General features: G+C 44.8%; 1 protein-coding gene across 1 annotated transcript in view; it reads right to left on the bottom strand.

The window, feature by feature from the left end:
• Positions 1–22,299, bottom strand: part of GALNT16 (polypeptide N-acetylgalactosaminyltransferase 16) — a 212,056-nt gene that overhangs the window by 91,185 nt on the left and 98,572 nt on the right. The window contains exons 2-3 of the mRNA XM_040333412.1: positions 14,478–14,653; positions 7,503–7,601 (exon numbers count right to left, since the gene is read on the bottom strand). Coding sequence (XP_040189346.1) covers positions 7,503–7,601; positions 14,478–14,653 — 275 coding nt within the window. The remainder of the gene's footprint in view (positions 1–7,502; positions 7,602–14,477; positions 14,654–22,299) is intronic.

The raw sequence follows: 22,299 nt of genomic DNA, 5'->3' as shown, positions 1-22,299 counted from the left end.
AATACAGTCTTAGCCAGTGCCGGCCCAAGACATTGTGCTGCCTGGTACCAAGAATGAAATGCTGCCACCCCCCAAAAAAAATTACGCCCACCACATTCATTATTTTATATCATGATAACTAAAGTGGACCTATCATGGCTCTATACATGTATTTACTAGTATAAAAAGGACCTGTTATGGCTCTATTCATGCAATTAACCCCACAGTGGAGCGGAGAGCGTAACGGGAGGAGCGGTCGGGCGGCAATTAGCCCCACAATGGAGTGGAGAGTGGAGCTGGTGGAATGGGATGGCGTGCAGGCAGGAAATTTGCTGCCCCCCTGAAAGTGCTGCCTGGTACAATGGTACCATCGGGTCCCATGGTAGGGCCGACCCTGGTCTTAGCTGGTGAGCATGTATACAAGTGTGTATCTGACAACACAGAGAAAAAGTGGTATATCCTTCTAGTGCACAGGTGTCAAACGCAAGGCCCGCGGGCCGAATCCGGCCCTCCAGGCTATTTCATGTGGCCTTCACACCACTCCTGCAGCTGCAGGAGAGCTCCAGCCCTCCTCTGGTCCTCCTGACCCTTACGTTTTGCTTTCAAGTAATGCATCCAGCTTCTTCCCAGCAGCAGCATAAGGAAAGGGGGGTGCACTGTGATGTAGGGGAGAGTGGGGGACTCAACTTCTGATCGTGGGATGGCTCTTGACATCTAATGTATGGGGAGGGGATGCGCTGGACATCTAATCTTACAGATACAACCGGCCCTTTTGAGGGAAATCATAATGCTGATGCGGCCCACAATGAAATGGAGTTTGACATCCCTGTTCTAGTGTTAGCAAAAATGACATATTGTATAAAAGTGTGAAAAAAGCTGAAGGAACTTATAGAAAATGCTTGGTTGCTACAGAAATAACAGTAATTTGTTAAAATGGCATTTAAAAATATCCTATGTAAAGTTAGCATAGATTGTAATAAAGATCCAGAACGGTCGCTGTTATTATACCAATAAATCACTTTGCTTTTGTTTTACTGAAAAAAACAGACAGTATTGAAGGGTATTCTCAGATATTTTGATAATGAGACCCCCAGACATCATGCAGGGCTTGTGAGAACAGGTCTATATTTCTGTGTTAAAGCAAAGTAGACAATGAATAACCCCAAATATACTTCATAAAACCACATAGATATAGATATAAGTTCAGAGCCAACTCATTTATGTGTAGACTTTTATTTCTTCAATTCTACATATTTCAAAACAAATCAAGAAACAGCTGACAGAAAGGACCATTATGGGATTAGAAGAAAACGTATCAACCCACGCTAAGCATGGCCCTTCTCATCAAAGTCCATTACTTATTGACCATAAAGTCCTCCATCGGTCCCAAATCAATTTGCAGCTTTTTGAGACAGCATACAAAACTTAAAAAAAAAAAAAAACAGAGAAAGGAAAGTGAACAGATCTGGCACAATAAAAACACATTTTATTAAAGGTAAATATTGAACTCACATTCTACCAAAGTTAGGGGGCTTTGTACACAACCATGAAGAAGAAAATGAATTCCCTTCACATGGTTGTGTATAGAGCACCCCTATCTTTGGGAAAGTATGAATGCAATATCTATGTTTGGTTCAATAAGGTGTTTTATTGCGCCTGATCTGTGTGATTTATTCTCCGTTTTTTTTTTTTAAGGTTTTCAGTGCATTATGGGATTACATTGTTTATAGGGCTTAAAAGTTATTCACACTGTGTATACAGGCATACCCCACTTTTAAGTACACAATGAGATTTATTTACTAAAGCTGGAAAGTGCAAAATCAGGCTCACTTCTGCATAGAAACCAATGAGATTCTAACCCCAGCTTGTTCAATTAAGCTTTGGTAATAAAACCTGCAAGCTCATTGGTTTATATGCAGAAGTGGTCGTGCCTGAAATAAATAACCAAATAGTGATCTCTGCACTCACAGTGGGCCAGATTCACGTAGCTTGGGCGCAGTGTAACGTAACCCGTTTACGTTACACCGCCGCAAGTTTTCCAATTTAGTGCCCGATCCACAAAGCACTTACCTGGAAATTTGCGGCGGTGTATCGTAAACACGTCCGGCGCAAGGCGGCTCAATTCAAATGGGGGGGTACCATTTAAATTAGGCGTGCTCCCGCGCCGGACGTACTGCGCATGCTCCCGTCGCAAATTTCCCGATGTGCTTTGCGCGTAATTACGACGCGCCGACGTTTTGTGAATCGCGACGTGATCTAATGACTTACGCCGGGAAAAAGAAAAAATTCAAAAAATATTCAAAAGCGACGCGGGAAAGACGGGCATACTTTAACATGGTGGAGTACTTTTCCACCATATTTAAGGTGCCCTATCTTTGCGACGGAAATCTAACACTTGCGACGACGTAACGACGGGAAAAATCTTCGTGGATCGCCGTAACTCCTAATTTGCATACCGACGCTGGTTTACGACGCAAACTCCCCCCAGCGGCGGCTGCGGTATTGCATCCTAAGATCCGACAGTGTAAGTCCATTACACCTGTCGGATCTTAGGGATATCTATGTGTAACTGATTCTGTGAATCAGTCGCATTGATACTCTGAGAGATACGACGGAGTATCTGAGATACTCCGTCGTATCTCCTTTGTGAATCTGGCCCTATATACCCACACTCATATAATTAACAAATATAAATACAATCCTGTTGCACTATCAAGATACTCCTTTACCCCCGGATGACATCCTATTGGGCGAAACACATTGGGTGGAGCTACAACAGTGACGTAATCACACCCTCCGGTGTGCTGATCATGCATATCTGTTTTACATGCTATTTTTTACCTGTCTTATGCAAGTAGTTTTTCATTTTTAATAAATGGTGGGATTTTATACTACTACACTATGAGTACCTCATTTGCCTCTATACCTTGTTCAGCTTCATCTGTGGACTACTCTGGTTAATTTGAATGCTCCGTCCCTGAGTCCTGATGTGCCATCTATTCATCCCAGTGGGGATTTCTCCCAAAACTGTGCAGCCAGACCTCCGTCTTTGAGGTCTAACCTGTTGGTAAGCAACTTGTGAGTGAGTTGTGCACCTGGGTGTGGAGTGGTGTATAGTCACACAGGGTTACTGGATTTGGGCGACACATACATTTATTGATGGACTGTCTGCACTGAGCATTCATTGATGGACTGTTTTTGCACTACTTTTGTCTCCTTAATGGACTTTACTTGGGTGCTTATGAATTTCTATACAGTATTTGCACACATTGGGGCAGATCCACAGAGCGAGTACGCCGGCGTATCTACTGATACGCCGGCGTACTTTCAAATTACCCGCATCGTATCTTTAGTTTGAATCCCCAAACCAAGATACGACGGCATCTGGGTTAGATCCGACAGGCGTACGGCTTCGTATGCCTTCGGATCGTAGATGCAATACTTCGGCGTCCGCTGGGTGGAGTTTGCATCGTTTTCCGCGTCGGGTATGCAAATTAGCTATTTCCGACGATCCACGAACGTACGCGCGGCCGTCGCATTCTCTTACGTCGTCTCTAGTCGGCTTTTTCCGGCGTATAGTTAAAGCTGGTATTTTGCGGCGTATAGTTAGACTTGCCATGTTAAGTATGGCCGTCGTTCCCGCGTTTATTTTGAATTTTTTTTTTTGCGTAAGTCGTCCGTGAATCGGGATGGATGGAATTCACGTCTAAGTTAAAAAAAATTACGTCCTTGCGACGTCATTTAGCGCAATGCACGGCGGGAAATTTAGGGACGGCGCATGCGCAGTTCATTCGGTGCGGGGACGCGCTTCATTTAAATGAAACACGCCCCCTAATCGCCGATTTGAATTCCGCCGCCAGAGATACACTACGCCGCCGTAACTTACGGCCCAAATTCTTCCAGGATTCTATTTAAAGCCAGGTAAGGTACAGCGGCGTAGCGTATCTCGGATACGATGCGCCGGGGCAGATCTTTGTGGATCTGCCCCACAGATGCTAAGCATACTTATCTAAGTCATGTTGATTGTATTGTTTTTTTTTGGTGCACTAGCACTTTATCTTGATTTATATACTATAATATGTATAACATTCAAATTATAAATAAGGCATTTGTGTAAATTGGTCCTTGGAAAGTGACTACACTGCTTTTCTTCATTCATAAATATAACTGCAAACACTACAGGACACGCAGATATGCAGATATCTGTGCCGGGCGCTGCTATTCCTGAGCACAAAAAAATGTACCTCTGCCACTGTATTGACTTCTGAGAGTACAGGAGCTTTTAAAGTATCAGAGGTATATTTAAAGGATAAGTGCAGGATTACCAAAAAACACACTTACATATCTGCCTATGTGGATGCAGCATCTGTCTTATGCTACAGTTCTCCACGCCAGCTCTAAGACTGAGAACCTAGTGATCACATAATTCCTGATTGCTCAGTTCCTCATTGAGAAGCTCTCTGCTTTGCCCCTCCAGCGCTCACTGGAATGTCAGGCTGTGGAAGGTACAGGGCCGGCAGGCTGAAACTCTTAAGCCCTGTACACACGATCGGTTTGTCTGATGAAAATGGACCGATGGACCGTTTTCATCGGACAAACCGATTGTGTGTGAGCCCCATCGGTTTGTTTTCCATCGGTGAAAAAAAATAGAACATGTTTTAAAATTTTCCTATGGATAAAAAACTGATAGAAAAAAACGATGGTCTGTGTGGAAGTCCATCGGTCAAAAATCCACGCATGCTCAGAATCAAGTCGACGCATGCTCGGAAGCATTGAACTTAATTTTTCTCAGCATGTCGTAGTATTTTACGCCACCGCGTTGGACACGGTCGGATTTTTGACTGATGGTGTGTAGGCAAGACTGATGAAAGTCAGCTTCATCGGATATCTGATGAAAAATCCATCGGATTAGATTCCATCAGATATCCGATCGTGTGTACAGGGCTTTAGCGGCGCCGAGGGGCTGAGCCAGATTCCAGTTATGCATGTGGATGAATCCCGACATTATTGTTGGGATCCCTGCAGAGTCTGAATCGACGTACTGTAAACTGGCATCAGGTTAAACCTGAATCTTGGTCACAGGAGTTCAAAAATATGTGCACTCCTGTGACCCAGAAGAGAAGTATGATGTAAGAGAGGAAGACGACAGCACAGGACCAGGTGAGCAGAGGTGAAATGGGTGGTACTGCAGCACAATGCTGGATTTGGGGACTTGGGAAAGAAAAACGATAAAAGGGTGAAGTTCCTTTTTAATTATGAGTCTGTTTAGAGGGACGTCTTCAGTAATAAATCTTTAGCTGGCCTTGCAAATCTGTCACACTTGGCACGGGTCCCAAATACATTTTGCAGAGACTTTACTAATGAAAGGTAGCCTGGTTTGCATCTAACTGTGATGCTAATTTACTTGATCAATGTTGTTTAATGTACTGCAATTACTCACACCCATAGTAGGCGTTTGTATCCTAGCACTCACCATAATTAATGTTTATGTGTCTCTACAGTATGTAACTTAAAGTATCACTGTTGCTACACATGCAAATGTTATCAACTTCACCAATGAACTATAATAGACATTACATCAGAAAATTCATAAAACAGTGAGGGAATGGGGAAGGGTTCAGTGTAGACATTAGCTAAGCTACAATAACATAAACGTTTTATACCATATATATCTTAGATATGACTAGTTTCCTATTATGGAAAGGCTTATCGTAGAAGTTTGCTATGCCTGGGGCTGTGCCTAATTTTGTAAAATTGAAATAACATTTGAAAAAAAAATGTGAAGTCCTCTTTGATTTTTGTTTGCCTGAATCTTTAATAATGGGGTTGGAAAAAAAAATGTAATTGAAGGTTTTATTGATGGTGCACGTAATTTACCCTGGTGAAAAAAAAGAGGGAAATATCTGTATGCTAAGTAAAATAAAATTTAAGGTTTTAATAGTGGCACATATTGCGTGCCTCGGAAAAATATGGAGAGAATAATCACATGCTAAAAAATATAATATTGAAGGTTTTAATAGTGGCACATATTGCGTGCCTCAGAAAAATATGGAGATAATAATCACATGCTAAAAAATATAATATTGAAGGTCTTAATAGTGGTGCACCTAGTACGCCATGGCAATACATAAGGATAAAAGTGGCATGCTTTGCTGGTGACAGGTCTACAGGGAATTAAATTATAGTAATGTGAACCTCTAAACAGTGTTGACTTCTCAATACAGAGGGAAACAATTGAAATCCTGACAATACATGTAACTTTAATAGGCAATTATATAGAATAAACCAACAACAATCAGTCAATGTTTACAATACGCAGGCTGCAAATAGCCAATCATTACAAGTTTGTGCCAAAAACAGCCAATTGTGACAATATGCAGGTAACAAATGCACAAACGGGCAATCATAACTATATGAGAGCAAAAAAAACAGCAATCGTGACATTACGTAGATAACAAACAGGGATGGACTGGCCATTGGGACTACAGGGAGTTTCCCGGTGGGCCGATGGCTCAGTGGGCCGGCTTCAGTGACAGTGGACCGCCGCTCCTCTGTCTCTCCCTTACCGCAGCGCTCACCTCATCTCCCTGCCCACAGCGCTCAACTAGGGGGGAACAAAGAAGCAGGGGGGAGGACCAGAGGAGCAGGGGGGACACAGAGGAGCATGGGGGAGGAGACAGACAGCTGATTCAACAGTTATGGCCTGGGAATTTCTAACTTCTGCCTAATCTTGTCCCATAAGGGGGGGCACCAAACTGATTCTTTGCCCGGGTGAAATAATGTCTAGCTTCCCCACTGGTACTGCCAATAAGAGTACCAGTACCAGCGGTTCTACTCTAATGAAGTAAAACGGCTAGTGGCTAGTGAAGGGGAGAGGGGGCTTGGGTGGCCGGGGGGGGGGGGGGGTGCAGGAGTTGTCCGGCCGCTGTGGGAGAGACCTGTCAAAGTGGGCCAGTCTGAATGAAGTCCAGGGCCAAATTTTTGTCCCAGTCCAGCCCTGATAACAAACAGGGAAATATGACAATATATAGTGAAAAATTCCTCCTACCTACCCTGAAGCCAAGTTTCTCCCGCCCACCATCATAAATCCCCCCTCCCCCAGCAAAAATATTAACCTCTAAAAATGTCCTCTGCTCCAACAACCCTCCCCCCCCCCCAAACTTCAGAAAAACTCTTCCTGAAGCAAAACCTCCATTCCCCTGCAAAGCCCCCACCAGCAACCCTCGCCTCCCTGGAAGAAGGTGTTATACCAGCAAGTTGTTGGAACATATGAAGAGGACATGTCTGCTTTTTTTGCATGGTCTCAGTACTCTTCCACTATGTTTTGCTGCTGGATCTACCCACAATTGTCCAATTTTGTTATGGAGCCTCTTCCGTAGCTATCTGCTTGTATACCCCTATGGGACTTGTTTGCCAGTATGGTACTTGCTTTTCTAATCCCACTAAATGATTTACTGTATGCTTGATCTTGCATGCATGGCAGGTACCTTATATGTACAAATCATCACTTAGCGTGTTCTCACCTTTTGATAGTGCGAAGAAGAGTAGAACGAGCCTCATTGTGAAAAGTGATAATAACACTGGTAGATGGAAGGTCGCCATCGTAATGCAGAGAGGTGCACCTGGTAGAAAATGGAAGAGGGGCTGATTATTTGCAGTCAGAGTGTGCTTAGAAATAAAACCATTGCACAAGAAATATTAATATGTTTAATACAAATCATATAACTAAGTTCAGTATTCCTCTATGGCTTTGTTTGCCAAAGCGTGGGATGCGTAACACTGCTGGTGCCAATCTACACCGTGGGTGATACATTTCTTCAGAAATATTTTTTAATGTTAACTGCATGCATGCTAAGCGTAACAATTAGGTGTAAGTGTAACATTTACAGGTATTTATTACCTCTCACAAAGATCACAGTACTCTCCCTGACCATGCCCATCATCTGATTTTTTTCTCCATATGAACAGCAGCATCAAGGGCTTAGAATTTCCTTCCTGTACTGAGATATTGGCTCACAGAAGGCACAATCATGTAAATCCTGGTGACTGTATACCAGGGGTGTCCAACCATTTGATCTTCCACATTGGAAAAGCGTAAATTGTCGTGGGCCACACATAAAATACACTAAGGCCTTGTACACACGACCGAACATGTCTGCTGAAACTGGTCCGCAGACCAGTTTCAGCAGACAGATCCGACCGTGTGTACAGCCTAGCAGACAGGTTTCCAGCTGACAAAAGTTTTAAAGCATGCTTTAAAACTTGTCTGCTGGAAACCCGTCCGTCCGACATGTCCGCTGGTTAGTACACCTAACCAGCGGACAGAAATCTCCTGCATGCGTCGAATGGATTCGACGCATGCGTGGAAGTATTTTACTTCCTGGTTTGGTGACGTGGCGGCGTCAACGTCACTGCCACTTCACCGGATTTCGGTTTGATGGTGTGTACAGCCATCAGACCAAAATCTCCCAGCGGACATGTCCGATGAAAACGGTCCACGGACCGTTTTCATCGGACATGTTCTATCGTGTGTACAGGGCCTTACAAGGATAGCCAATGAGCAGAAAAGTCGTGCAGATCACAAGTTAACGATCACTGATAGTGAAAAGAGGGCAGCACAAAACTAGTGTGATATTTTACACTGTTTTTGATAAAATAATGCAGCAATATGTTTGGTTTGATGGATGTAGTAGCAATTCTCAAAGAATTCTCAAGGTGATCATCAGATACTTTGGTTCGAATTTTGCCTTTCGTGTGCTTCATCTTTGAAAATCGTTGCTCACAAATAAAGGTGTGATAAGGCGTGGTTGTGAAGAGTGGAATAATTTTCTTTGGGAAGATAAAACATATAAAAGTCCAGTAAAGAGAAATTGACAATTTTTTCTTCTGCCACCTCTGTTCGCTAACGCATTTTTTGAAAAAGCAAAAAAAAAAAAAAAAGTTTTTTTAAGTAAGTTTACGATTTTGTGTTGGGCCGTCTTGGCTCGCAGGTTGGACACCCATTCTGTATGTAGTACTGTATTTACTCACTGTGTTCATCAATATAAAACACATATCAGCCCCCTGCTGCAAGTTCTTACCTTGTGAAAAGTAGACATGTGCACACTGAAATATTTGGTTTCTGAATTTTCATTTTCGTCCGAAAAATACATTTATTTAGTTACTCCTGAAAATCGTTTTTATTTATTTTGTTTTGTTAAAAAATGTATTCGTCCGAGAATCCAAATTAATTAAAGTGGAGTTCCACCCTAAAGTGGAACTTCCGCTCATTGGATCCCCCTCCCCCTCCGGTGCCACAATTGGCACCTTTCGGGGGGAGGGGGGACAGGATACCAGTCAAAGACAGGTATCCTTTACCACTTCCGGGAGTCCGGCTGCGGCCGTGACGCTACCGCGATGTCACCGTGGGGCTCCCTCCTCCTCCTCACCTGGCCACCAGGCTAATAGGAGAGAGGAGCGGGCCTCGCGCATGTGCAGTAGGGTTCCCGGCATGAAGCCGAAAGGCTACACTGCCGGGTTCCCTTAACCGCAATGGCGGCGGCAGTGTAGCCTTTCGGCTTCACGCCGGGAACATTACTGCCGACATTGCTGGACTTCAGGACAGGTAAGTGTCCAGTTATTAACCAGTTAAGCCCCGGACCAATATGCAGCCTAAAGACCCAAGGTGTTTTTACAGTTCGGGACTGCGTCGCTTTAACAGACAATTGCGCGGTCGTGCGACGTGGCTCCCAAACAAAATTGGCGTCCTTTTTTCCCCACAAATAGAGCTTTCTTTTGGTGGTATTTGATCACATCTGCGGTTTTTAGTTTTTGCGCTATAAACAAAAATAGAGCGACAATTTTGAAAAAAATGCAATATTTTTTACTTTTTGCTGTAATAAATATCCCCCAAAAACATATATAAAAAAAAAATTTTTCCTCAGTTTAGGCCGATACGTATTCTTCTACCTATTTTTAGTAAAAAAAATCGCAATAAGCGTTTATCGATTGGTTTGCGCAAAATTTATAGCGTTTACAAAATAGGGGATAGTTTTATTGCATTTTTATTAATTTTTTTTTTTTTACTACTAATGGCGGCGATCAGCGATTTTTTTCGTGACTGCGACATTATGGCGGACACTTCGGACAATTTTGACACATTTTTGGGACCATTGTCATTTTCACAGCAAAAAATGCATTTAAATTGCATTCTTTATTGTGAAAATGACAGTTGCAGTTTGGGAGTTAACCACAGGTGGCGCTGTAGGAGTTAGGGTGCACCTAGTATGTGTTTACAACTGTAGGGGGGTGTGGCTGTAGGAATGACGTCATCGATCGTGTCTTCCCTATAAAGGGAATGACGCGATCGATGCGCCGACACAGTGAAGCACGGGGAAGCCGTTTTTACACACGGCTCTCCCCGTTCTTCAGCTCGGGGAGCGATCGCGACGGAGCGGCTATAAACAAATAGCCGCGCCGTGGTCCCGGATCGCTCCCCGAGCGGACCCGACCTCCGCATGTAGCGGGGGGGGTCCCGATCGGACCCCCCACCCGCTAATAGGCGAGGACGTACATGTACGCCCATGTGCCTGTACGTGCCATATTGTGGACGTATATGTACATGCGGGGGTCGGGAACTGGTTAAAAGCCAGCAGCTGCAGTATGTGTAGCTGCTGGCTTTTAATATTTTTTTTTTCCGGACCTCCTCTTTAAGGATGAATCTGTCATTGAATGCTTATGGTGTCTGTCGAATGTTCTAAGAAGGTTCGACTGAGCAGCTAAACTGTACGATGCCGCAATTGTAGATTTCCTGTCGAATGTTCTGCCTACAAGCTATAGAAGAATTCTAATGTTGTATGACAGTAGTAATAATTATATTTATAAATTATTATTACTAGTCAGCCAACATTCAAAATCTTCTGTAGCCTATGGGCCGCCAAGCATTTGACCAGAAATGTACGATTGTCGAGTCTTCTTAGAACTTTCGACAAACACCCTAAGCCTTCAATGACAGATTAGACATTTGTATGTTTTTCGCTGCTTTGTCGCATCTTCGTCGTTCATGTCGAATGGTCTACCCCAACACTGTCTCTATAATGTCGAATCTTTCCTCTCTATGTAGAATAATCTTGGACTAATAGAGTTAAGGTTAGGCACATTCGACCGCAGATTCAATAGACACAGATTGATATTGTCACTGTCATGTCGAATCTCCTATCTATATCGAACTGTTGTAGCAATGAAAACGAAATAAAGCATTTTTTTATGTAGGATCTTTCGGATCTTGGATTCTGCGTTTGTTTTTGTTTGTTAAAACGATGACGAAAATATCCGAAATTCGGACGAAAATGCATTCGGACGAAAACGAATGCACATGTCTAGTGAAAAGCATACATTACAATGTTACAATATGATCACTGTGGAAGAGAAGAGTACTTCCTCTTGTTTGAAGAATGGATGCCTAGGTTAATTCACTTGACTGGAGATCAAGAACTGTTTTTTAAGGTCTACCTTTTCTGAAAATAATACTGCTGTTTATTGCAAAATTTCAGAAATGGGTTCTATCAAATACATACATTTACTGAAAAGCTCACTATAAATGGTCTGTCCAGAACACACTGAAGTGACCACTTCCTCACTTGAGTCCTGGAACCAGCTCCAATTGTTGCCCAATGCTGGCAGGGTAGCACACTCGCTCCATTCCTTCATCTCTCGCTCTCTCTCTATCTCTATATATATATATATATATATATATATATATATATATATATATATATATATATATATATATATATACAGTGCTGATCCTGACCTCCCTGGGGCCCTAAGCAAAAATTACATGTCACATTAAAGTTGTGGGGGGGGGCTGCCAAAAATTAAAGATTACAGTTGAGAAGCGGGGGGAGGGGGTGTTCTGCTGTCGGGAATTACATCTTACATTAAAGTGAGAAGCGGGGGGTGCTGACTTCTTACCTCTTCCGTGCAGCCAGCGAGTTGAGAAGCGGCGTGAGGGGCCGAAAATGACTTCTCACTTGTCGGGGGGCCTCTAGTAATTTGGGGGGCCCTCTGCAGCTTTGCGGGGCCCTAAGCGGATTGCATAGTGAGCCTATAGGGCGGATCGGCCCTGTATATATATATATATATATATATATGAAGGATAAGGACCTGCTTGCAGAAAGATTTTCCCAAAAAGATAGAAAATATCTTGCTGCAATGCCAAACACCTTTTTAAGGCTGGGTTCACACTGATACTACACAAACAGTGATACGACTTTCATCCTACTTTGCTCTGCGTCATCCGTCCTACATTGATCCTACATTGGTCCTACATCTATCCAACTTTCATGAACAGGATACTACTTTGATCCGACTTTGTCATAGTCTGATGCCCTGTACACATGATCGGGTCGTCTGATGAAAACAGACCGATGGACTGTTTTCATCAGACAAACCGATCGTGTGTGGGCCCCATCAGTTTTTTTTCCCATTGGTGAAAAAAAATAGAACCTGTTTTAAAATGTTCGTATGGTTAAAAAATTGATAGAGAAAAACGATCGTCTGTGGGGAAATCCATCGGTCAAAAATCCACGCATGCTCAGAATCAAGTCGACGCATGCCCCAAAGCATTGAACTCAATTTTTCTCAGCACGTCGTTGTGTTTTACGTCACCGCGTTGGACACGATAGGATTTTTAACCGATGGCGTGTAGGCAAGACTGATGAAAGTCAGATTCATCAGATATCTGATGAAAAAATCCATTGGTTCATTTTCATTAGACGAACGAATCATGTGTACAGGGCATGACTTGTTCTTTGACTAATCAAAACAATCCAAGTGTGAGATAAATTCCTTTTACTGCTGCTGCAATCACCATGTCAGATGTCAAAAGTCAGATTGTAAGGACAAGGATCCTACTTTGATCCGACTTCAATGATATTCAATGGGCTGAAGTAGAACCAAAGTCGGACCAAAGTAGTACAGGGAGCATTTTCAAAGTCGGACCAACATGTGTCGGACCAGTTAAGACGGCTCTCATAGGGAAACATTGATTTTCACACGTCATGCAACATGAGCTCCCAATGTCGGCGCGTTTGTCGTACCAGTGTGAACCCGGCCTAATGCTCTTATTGTTGGCTTCTGCCTCATAAAAAAAAGTATAATTGCAAACAAAGCTTTAAACCTAGCAAATTTCTTACTTTTATCGAGCCGTCTATAACTTAGCTTAATCAAAGACATCTTCAAAATCAACAAACTACACTTTTTGGTCCTGGATGTCTAATCATTTTCCCATCCTTTTAGTATTGGCCTTAAAGGCCATAAAGTCCGATCGTGTGTGGGCCCTGTCGCGGACACTGGCTGCAGGCACCTTTTCTGCCATATTCACCCTGTTATTTGTTATTGCTATATGAATCTTTTTGTTACATTTTTGAGAGACTGTTTTCTTGTATTTGCCCAAAGACTATTCTTAGTTAATTCTGAACAATACAATAACATCGAAAGAGCTGATCACATTGGCCTCCGGAGACGGGCTGTCTGGTCACCTGGGCTGTGCTGTGTTAATTAACATGCTAATTATATAGTTGTCTGCTAAAGGTGTAGGGAGTGGGGAGTATCCATGAGTCTGCCCTACCTCGTTATCTAACCCATTGTGTTAAAAGTGTATAAAAAGTCTGTATTCTGCCCAATAAATCATGCTAGATGCTACAAGCTATTTTCGGCTAGACTTGTATTCAATGCAGCTATAATAATATATCTCTCTGATGGTCAGACTGAAGGAAGCGGTATTACTGACGGAAGCACTCAGCAGAGTGTGGGACAGGATCCGTCACAGGCCCCATCTGACTTTTTTCCGTCTGTGTTTAGAGATAGAACATGAAAAAAAAAACGATAGGAGAAACTCCGCCGGAGAAAAAACCCACGCATACTCAGAATCAAGACGATGCATGCTCGGAAGCATTGAACTTAATTTTTCTCGGCTCGTCGTAGTGTTTTACGTCACTGCGTTTTGGACGGACGGAATTTGGTCTGACAGTGTGCATGCAAGACAGCTTGACGGAATTCCGACAAAAAAGTCCATCGGATTTTAGGCAATCGGAAATTCCGATCCTGTGTATGGGGCATTAGGGCAACAGAAACTTCAATATTGATTGTACTGCTTGCTGTCATTGTGATTGGATGTGTATGCGCAACATGAAGATAGTGGTTATCAAAATGAGGAGCATTGAGGTCTAAAAAGAAAAAAGTTTATGTTTTTGCAGCATTGAACATAAAGCAGAATTATTTGTTTTCAAATGCTTCAGTGGTCAAAAGTTAGAAAGAAATTATATGGTAATGCTAAGTCCTGGTCAAGGCTCAACATGATTAATTCTTAGTACTGCAGCCAAAGAGTGTAAAACATGCAGCTGTTTGTTACGTAGGCCAGCCAACAGATTTTTGCTTACAGTACAGTGACCTCTACATTCACCCTAATGCAATGTCCTCTTATGCACTTGTATATGGTAACAAAAGACCCGCTTCACCTGTAATGTCTTGTGTCCCGAATGGGCCGGTCACTACTCAGTTTGTCACTTTCCAGCTGGTTAAAAGCATGCTGACGGTAGGGATCCTCTCCAGCCTTTAGATACTTTGAGGATAGATAGGTCTTCTCATCAAAGCCATTCAGTTTCCCCTTCTCTGTCTGGAGGGCTGACGTCACCTGGAAAGAAACCCATCTTATGAAACGTGCTCTGACTGCATTTCATCCTCCAAATCCCTATACAGTTCATACAGCCTGGATATTTTTGGCAGATGCAAAAGGTGAAGCAACTGGAGATACAAAGCTTTTCCAAGACTGACTGTGCTCTAATAGCTTAAGAGAAAGTAAAGAATTAACAAATGTAATGGAAATCTTAGGTAGTTCAGTGCTAATAGTTTTATTAAACAGCAGGGTAGTGAAGTGATCAGCATTTCTATTTTGCAGTAATGGGGCCCTGAGTATGATTTTCACTATCTGTATGGAGTTTGTATATTTTCCAACCATTATTTTACAACACTGCTAGGCTGTTTCCTTCTTAGACTGGAAGTGTGTTTGTAGGACAGTAGTATGGGCATTGAACTGTGAGGGCATCCAGGAACAAGGTTTTGATTGGAATGAGCTTTGCACTGTAAGCACTGTAGAATATGAAAGGAGTACGCACATAATTAACATTGCCATCTACAAATCACACAAATGAAATCAAATTCTTTGCTAACTGTTTCCCACCTGGCCACTGTATATTTACAACCGGATGGGAGAGGTGTCATCTGGGGGATGTACCTCTACATCATCCCAGAACTGTACCTTGTACATGCCCCTGGGTCACTGCTTGATGTTCCAGGTTGCTGTGCCCTTGTACCGTGTCCAGTAGTAAACACTGCTTACTACTGTGATCTCTGTGATTGGCCACAGTGATAACATGGTACAGGGCCAATTGCATGTATTACAGTAGTACTCAATGGCTAAATGAATGCAAAGAAGAACTGTCAGCAATGATTGCTTACAAAGCTATCATGGCTGTATAAGCAATCATAGTGCAACAAAAAAAAATCCCAATCATTTTCCCAGAGTAGTACAGTGTCACCATGGTGACACTGCACAGTTCTGATCACAGTATGTAAAAACAAATTATATATATATATATATATATATATATATATACATACATACACACATATATATATATATATCGTATTTATCGGCGTATACCGCGCACTTTTTTGCCCTGAAAATCAGGGCAAAATCGTGGGTGCGCGGTATACGCCAATACCCGCTTTCCCGCGCCGAGTTTTGAATACTGCGCCGACATATACCAAGCGCAGTACACTCGGGTATAGTCGGGCAGTCTCGGCTCCTTCCGCGCTCATGTCCTGGACGTACAGGACGTCAGCGCGAGAGTTGCCGAGCATTGCAGACAATACACGAGTGTACTGCGCTCTGTATATGTCGGCGCAGTATTCAAACTCGGCGCGGGAAACGAGCGGGGAGGATGCGAGGACGCCGCAGAAGGACGCCGGACCCGACGAAGAGGACACCCGAAGCCGCACAAGGACCCTGGACCCGACGAAGAGGACACCCGAAGCTGCAGACGAACGCCGGACCCGACGAGGCCGCCGATGGATGCCGCGCAAGACACCAAAACTGTAAGTACAAAAAAAACTTTTTTTCCACAGGATTGGGGGCAACTTTAGGGGTGCGCGGTATACGCGGGAGCGCGTTATACCGCGATAAATACGGTATATATATATATATGCACTGCTCCAAAAAAATAAAGGAACACTTTTTAATCAAAGTATAGCATCAGCTCAATTTAACTCTAGGGATATTGGTCTGGTCAGTTAAGTAGCAGAGGGGGTTGTTATTCAGTTTCACAGGAATGTTTTTTTCAGGTGGAGGCCACTGACATTTTTTCCCTACTCATCTTTTCTGATAGTTTTCTGATAGTTTTTCACTAGTATTGCATTTAGCTAGGTTCAGTGTCACTACTGGTAGCACAAGGCGATACTTGGACCCTATAGAGATTGCACAGGCAGTCCAACTCCTCCAGGATGGCACATCAATACGTGTCATTGGCAGATTTGCTGTGTCTCAAGAGCATGGAGGAGATTCCAGGAGACAGGCAGTTACTCTAGGAGAGCTGGACAGAGCTGTAGAAGGTCCTTAACCCATGAGCAGGACCGGTATCTGCTCCTTTGTGCAAGGAGGAACAGGATGAGTACTGCCAGAGCCCTACAAAATGACCTCCAGCAGGCCACTGGTGTGGATGTCTCTGACCAAACAATCAGAAACAGAATTCATGAGGGTGACCTGAGGACCCAGATATACAAAAACAAATCTCCTGCGCTCTGATATTTTCAGGAAGTACTATGAAGTGGTGCAGTTCAATTATCATCTAGAGTCTTGCAGCCCTCCTCAGAATCGTGGGAATTCATAGAACTATAAAAGAGAAGAAAAAGAGCGGAGGGCGCACCGACCTCGTGTGATACTGATAAAATGTATTTATTCAAATATTAAAATCAATAGTTATACTCACAAAATTGGAGTTAAAATCAGGCTTTAAAAATGAGTACAGCAGATGTCCAGCATCATCAGTGGAACACGAATAATCGTTTGAACCAATCAGTCAATGTTATAGCTCTACATCTGCTGTACTCATTTTTAAAGCCTGATTTTGTGAGTATAACTATTGATTTTAATATTTGAATAAATACATTTTATCAGTATCACATGAGGTCGGTGCGCCCTCCGCTCTTTTTCTTCTGACCTGAGGACCCGACATCCTCTAGTGGGCCCTGTGCTCACTGCCCAGCACCGTGGAGCTTAATTGACATTTGCCCATAGAACACCAGAATTGGTAGGTCCTCCACTGGCACCCTGTGCTTTTCACAGATGAGAGCAGGTTCACCCTGAGCAGACGTGAAAGGGTCTGGAGAAGCCATGGAGAACGTTATGATCACATGGCCATTGTTCAGCATGACCAGTTTGGTGTTGGTTCAGTGATGGTTAGGGGAAGCTTTTTACTCTATACACACAACATACTGTATCTAGCTGTTTCAGCTATACCCAAAAATGACATCATTACAAGCAGACATTTTTATATCGAAGATTATCACACCCCAAGAACATAGGGCCAGATTCAGGGCTCGAGTCCTGCGGGAACGCGTGGGAACGACGTCCCTGCACTTTTTTCACAGCAGGAACGCGCGTTCCCATTGCAGGACTCGAGCAGAGAATAGGTGGGAAATGAATGCAGTGTTTACTAATTGAGGGGCGGGGGGGCACACACTGGGGGTGTCAGGCCGGCGCCCCCCCTCCGATTGAAGCGGAGACTGCAGGCAGGTTAAGCAGCGGAGTGGCAGGCGCCCACCCCCCGCGCGACTGAACAGACAGCGAGGCTGAGCGGGCGGGTTCAGAGACAGCGCGGATTAGGCAGCGGCGCGCAACTTTTAGAAAACACGTGGAGAGAAGAGCCTGAGGTAGTGTGGCTTTGCGGGGGTGCGAACCGCACTGTAGCGACACCCGGCCGTCAGATCCCTCCCTGCTCTCCGTGCTCTGATCTCCGTGCAGCCGAGTGAAGCGGCCCGCCTCCCCCTCCTCCTGTATGTCTACACAGGGGGAGGGGATCCGACAGGTTCACGAGTGTCTGGCATGTCCCGATCATCTCAGGTACATAAGGGTTACTGAATGGGGGGGGGGGGGGGGAATCTACACTGAATGGGGGGGGAATCTGTACTGGGGGGGGGGGGTATGTACTGAATGGGGTGGGGGGAAATCTGGACTGAATGGGGGGGGGGAATCTGTACTGAATGGGGGGGGGGAATCTGTACTGAAGAGGGGGGGGGGGGAGAATCTGTACTGGGGGGGGGGGTATGTACTGAATGGGGGGGTGTGTACTGAATGGGGGGGGGAATCTGTACTGAAGGGGGGGAGAATCTGTACTGAAAGGGGGGGGGATCTACTGTAGGGGGGTGGGTCTGTACTGAATGGGGGGTGACTGCACTGTAGGGGGTCTGCGTAACATGCAGGGGGTCCATAACTGTTAGGGGGGGTGTCTGTGTAACATACAGGCGTCCCGAGCTGTGGGGGGCTGTGTAATGTAAAGGGGTCCAGAGTGCTGTGTAATGTAAAAGGGTCCAGAGGGACAAGGACTGTGTAATGTAAAGGGGTCCAGAGGTGCAAGAACTGTGTAATGTAAAGGGGTCCAGAAGTGCAAAGTGCTGTGTAATGTAAAGGGGCCCAGAGGTGCAAGGTGCTGTGTAATGTAAAAGGGTCCAGAGGTGCAAGGTGCTGTGTAATGTAAAGGGGCCCAGAAGTGCAAGGTGCTGTGTAATGTAAAGGGGCCCAGAGGTGCAGGGTGCTGTGTAATGTAAAGGGGCCCAGAGGTGCAGGGTGATGTGTAATGTAAAGGGGCCCAGAGGTGCAAGGTGCTGTGTAATGTAAAAGGGTCCAGAGGTGCAAGGTGCTGTGTAATGTAAAGGGGCCCAGAGGTGCAGGGTGCTGTGTAATGTAAAGGGGCCCAGAGGTGCAAAGTGCTGTGTAATGTAAAGGGCCCAGAGGTGCAGGGTGCTGTGTAATGTAAAGGGGCCCAGAGGTGCAGGGTGCTGCGTAATGTAAAGGGGTCTAGAGGTGCAGGGGCTGTGTAATGTAAAGGGGCCCAGAGGTGCAGGGGCTGTGTAATGTAAAGGGGCCCAGAGGTGCAGGGTGCTGTGTAATGTAAAGGGGCCCAGAGGTGCAGGGTGCTGTGTAATGTAAAGGGCCCAGAGGTGCAGGGTGCTGTGTAATGTAAAGGGGTCTAGAGGTGCAGGGTGCTGTGTAATGTAAAGGGGCCCAGAGGTGCAGGGTGCTGCGTAATGTAAAGGGGTCTAGAGGTGCAGGGTGCTGTGTAATGTAAAGGGGCCCAGAGGTGCAGGGTGCTGTGTAATGTAAAGGGGTCTAGAGGTGCAGGGTGCTGTGTAATGTAAAGGGGCCCAGAGGTGCAGGGTGCTGTGTAATGTAAAGGGGCCCAGAGGTGCAGGGTGCTGTGTAATGTAAAGGGGTCTAGAGGTGCAGGGTGCTGTGTAATGTAAAGGGGCCCAGAGGTGCAGGGTGCTGTGTAATGTAAAGGGGTCTAGAGGTGCAGGGTGCTGTGTAATGTAAAGGGGCCCAGAGGTGCAGGGTGCTGTGTAATGTAAAGGGGCCCAGAGGTGCAGGGTGCTGTGTAATGTAAAGGGGCCCAGAGGTGCAGGGTGCTGTGTAATGTAAAGGGGTCTAGAGGTGCAGGGTGCTGTGTAATGTAAAGGGGCCCAGAGGTGCAGGGTGCTGTGTAATGTAAAGGGGTCTAGAGGTGCAGGGTGCTGTGTAATGTAAAGGGGCCCAGAGGTGCAGGGTGCTGTGTAATGTAAAGGGGCCCAGAGGTGCAGGGTGCTGTGTAATGTAAAGGGGCCCAGAGGTGCAGGGTACTGTGTAATGTAAAGGGGTCCAGAGGTGCAATTGTGGAGACCTAACCTACCTAAGACAGTGTTGTATCACAGTGGCTTAGCTATGTTAACTGTCTGACGTTTTTGCTTCTTGGGGGGGGGGTTAATTTACAATGGTATTCAGCAATGAGGGGGTTAATGTACTTCCACTGATGCATTGGTGACACCAGTGTCAGTGTTTATTACCCCTATTTGGTGCAGCATGAAAGGGTTCATACACAATGACACTGGTGTCACTAATGCAGCACAAAGGGGTTAATTACCTGCCACTGGTCACCAATGCATCAGTGGCCAGTGGTGTATTTGATACTACCCACCCCATACACTCCGCACCCCTCTCATCTACATACCACCCACCCCCATAATTGTTTATTTTTTTGGTGGGGGAGTGGATCTTGGGTGGGAGTTCCCACACTTTTTTCCCCAGGACTTGACCCCTGGCCAGATTCACAAATGAGATACGACGGCGTATCTCCTGATACGCCGTCGTATCTCTGTTTCTATCTATGCGACTGATTCATAGAATCAGTTACGCATAGATAGCCATAAGATCCGACAGGTGTAATTGTTTTACACTGTCGGATCTTAAGATGCAATACCGCGGCCGCCGCTGGGGGGAGTTCGCGTCGTAAACCAGCGTCGGGTATGCAAATTAGGAGTTACGGCGATCCCCGACGGTTTTTCCCGTTCGCTACGTCGCCGCTAGTCTAGTTTCCCGTCGCAAAGTTAGTCGTTTTTTTGGTGCCTTAACTTTACACAGCAATCGTATTGCTGTGTAAAGTATGGCCGTCGTTCCCGCGTCGAAATTTAAAAAATAACGTCGTTTGCGTAAGCCGTCCGGGAATATGGAAATTACGCTACGCACGTCGCCGTTCAAAAAAATGACGTCAGTTCGCGTAAAGCACGGCGGGAGTTCGGAAACGGAGCATGCGCGGTAGGTCCGGCGCGGGAGCGCGCCTAATTTAAATGCTACACGCCCATTTGAATTGGCCCGCCTTGCGCCGGAGGCCGCGGGCGTAGGTTTTCATCGCAAGTGCTTGGTGAATCAGGCACTTGCGATGAAAAATTGCGGCGGTGTAACGTATCTAGGATACGTTACGCCGCCGCGATTCTACGTGAATCTGGCCCATAGAGTTCTAGCTTATATTTCATGCAATGCTATTAGGATTGCCATAAAATAAATGATTTCTTATCTAAAGAAGATTGTACAAATTACCACAATAATTATATAGTCTATTGTTGAAAATGTATGATAAATAAACTGAACAATGGGTAAATTACTGATTTTCCAGAATGACACAAAATCATTCTCAGGAGACAGTCTGCGTCTAGGTTTGTGCGTCCATATGCATGAGCATGTTTATGCATGCACCAGCATATACCCTCAAACAGCGCATTCCTGTAAATGATTTCTATGGGCAGTTGTATGCAGCAACTGTGGATCCCCGGAAGGGAAATACGCATAAAATTTACATTATATGGCCCCATGCAACCATGTGCATGCAGCCTTATTTCCTACAGTTTTAGTCCACTAGTGTGCACTCAAAACAAAGTACAATCTAAAAATGCAGACCAGCATGTGTGCATTATGGGCCTTTACTAAATTCTGTTTTGATGAAACAAATGTATTGTTTTGTCTAAGACCAGCTATAGACTGATCAAAATCCATCCAGTTCAGCAGAAATTAGCAGGTAGGTTGTACTGAAGTCGATCTATCAATCAACTGCAGTATAACTAGCCTGTTGTTTTTTTTGTGCGATCACTGTCACTGTCTATAGCCACTAGCAGTGGTCATTGTATACTAATAGCGGGGTCACCTCCAGCCGTCAGAATACAATAGCATAGGGGGAGGGATTACCCCATCAACACTGACTTCAACCCACAGTGAAGGAAAGAAAATTGCATAATCATTGGCTTGCTTGAGCCTAGTCTGTTTTTCTTTTCTAACTGTCCTCCTCTACTGGCAGATTAGGCGGTCGCCTAAGGCCTCACACTCACAGGGGCCTCGCGGCCGCCTAATTTGCCTGTGATCAATACTAATGTTGGTGCCATCGGATCTCTATCACCCCTCTCTCTTTCTCACCTCCCCCTCTCTCCCCCCTCTTGCATTGTCTGAATATGTCTGATGGGAGAGGAGGGTGTCCTGGAAGTGGTGCTGATCACCTGTGTGCTAGAACCGTGCATTTTCTGCAGCCAATTTTCTTGCTTTAATAATTTTTCCTATTTTAGGCGTGAGTGGGGCCTCATGTCTAAGTTTTGCCTCACAAAGCCTAGAGCCGTCTCCCGGTGCTTTGCTGTTAATGTGAATATCCTCTTACAATAGCTAAAGATTGTGGCCTATTGTTAAAAGATACATTTGACATAATTAGG

Source organism: Rana temporaria, chromosome 13 (assembly GCF_905171775.1).
Source record: "Rana temporaria chromosome 13, aRanTem1.1, whole genome shotgun sequence".
Taxonomy (NCBI): Eukaryota; Metazoa; Chordata; class Amphibia; order Anura; family Ranidae; genus Rana; species Rana temporaria.
Note: the sequence above shows the minus strand (reverse complement) of the source record. Positions and strands in the feature narration are given on the sequence as shown.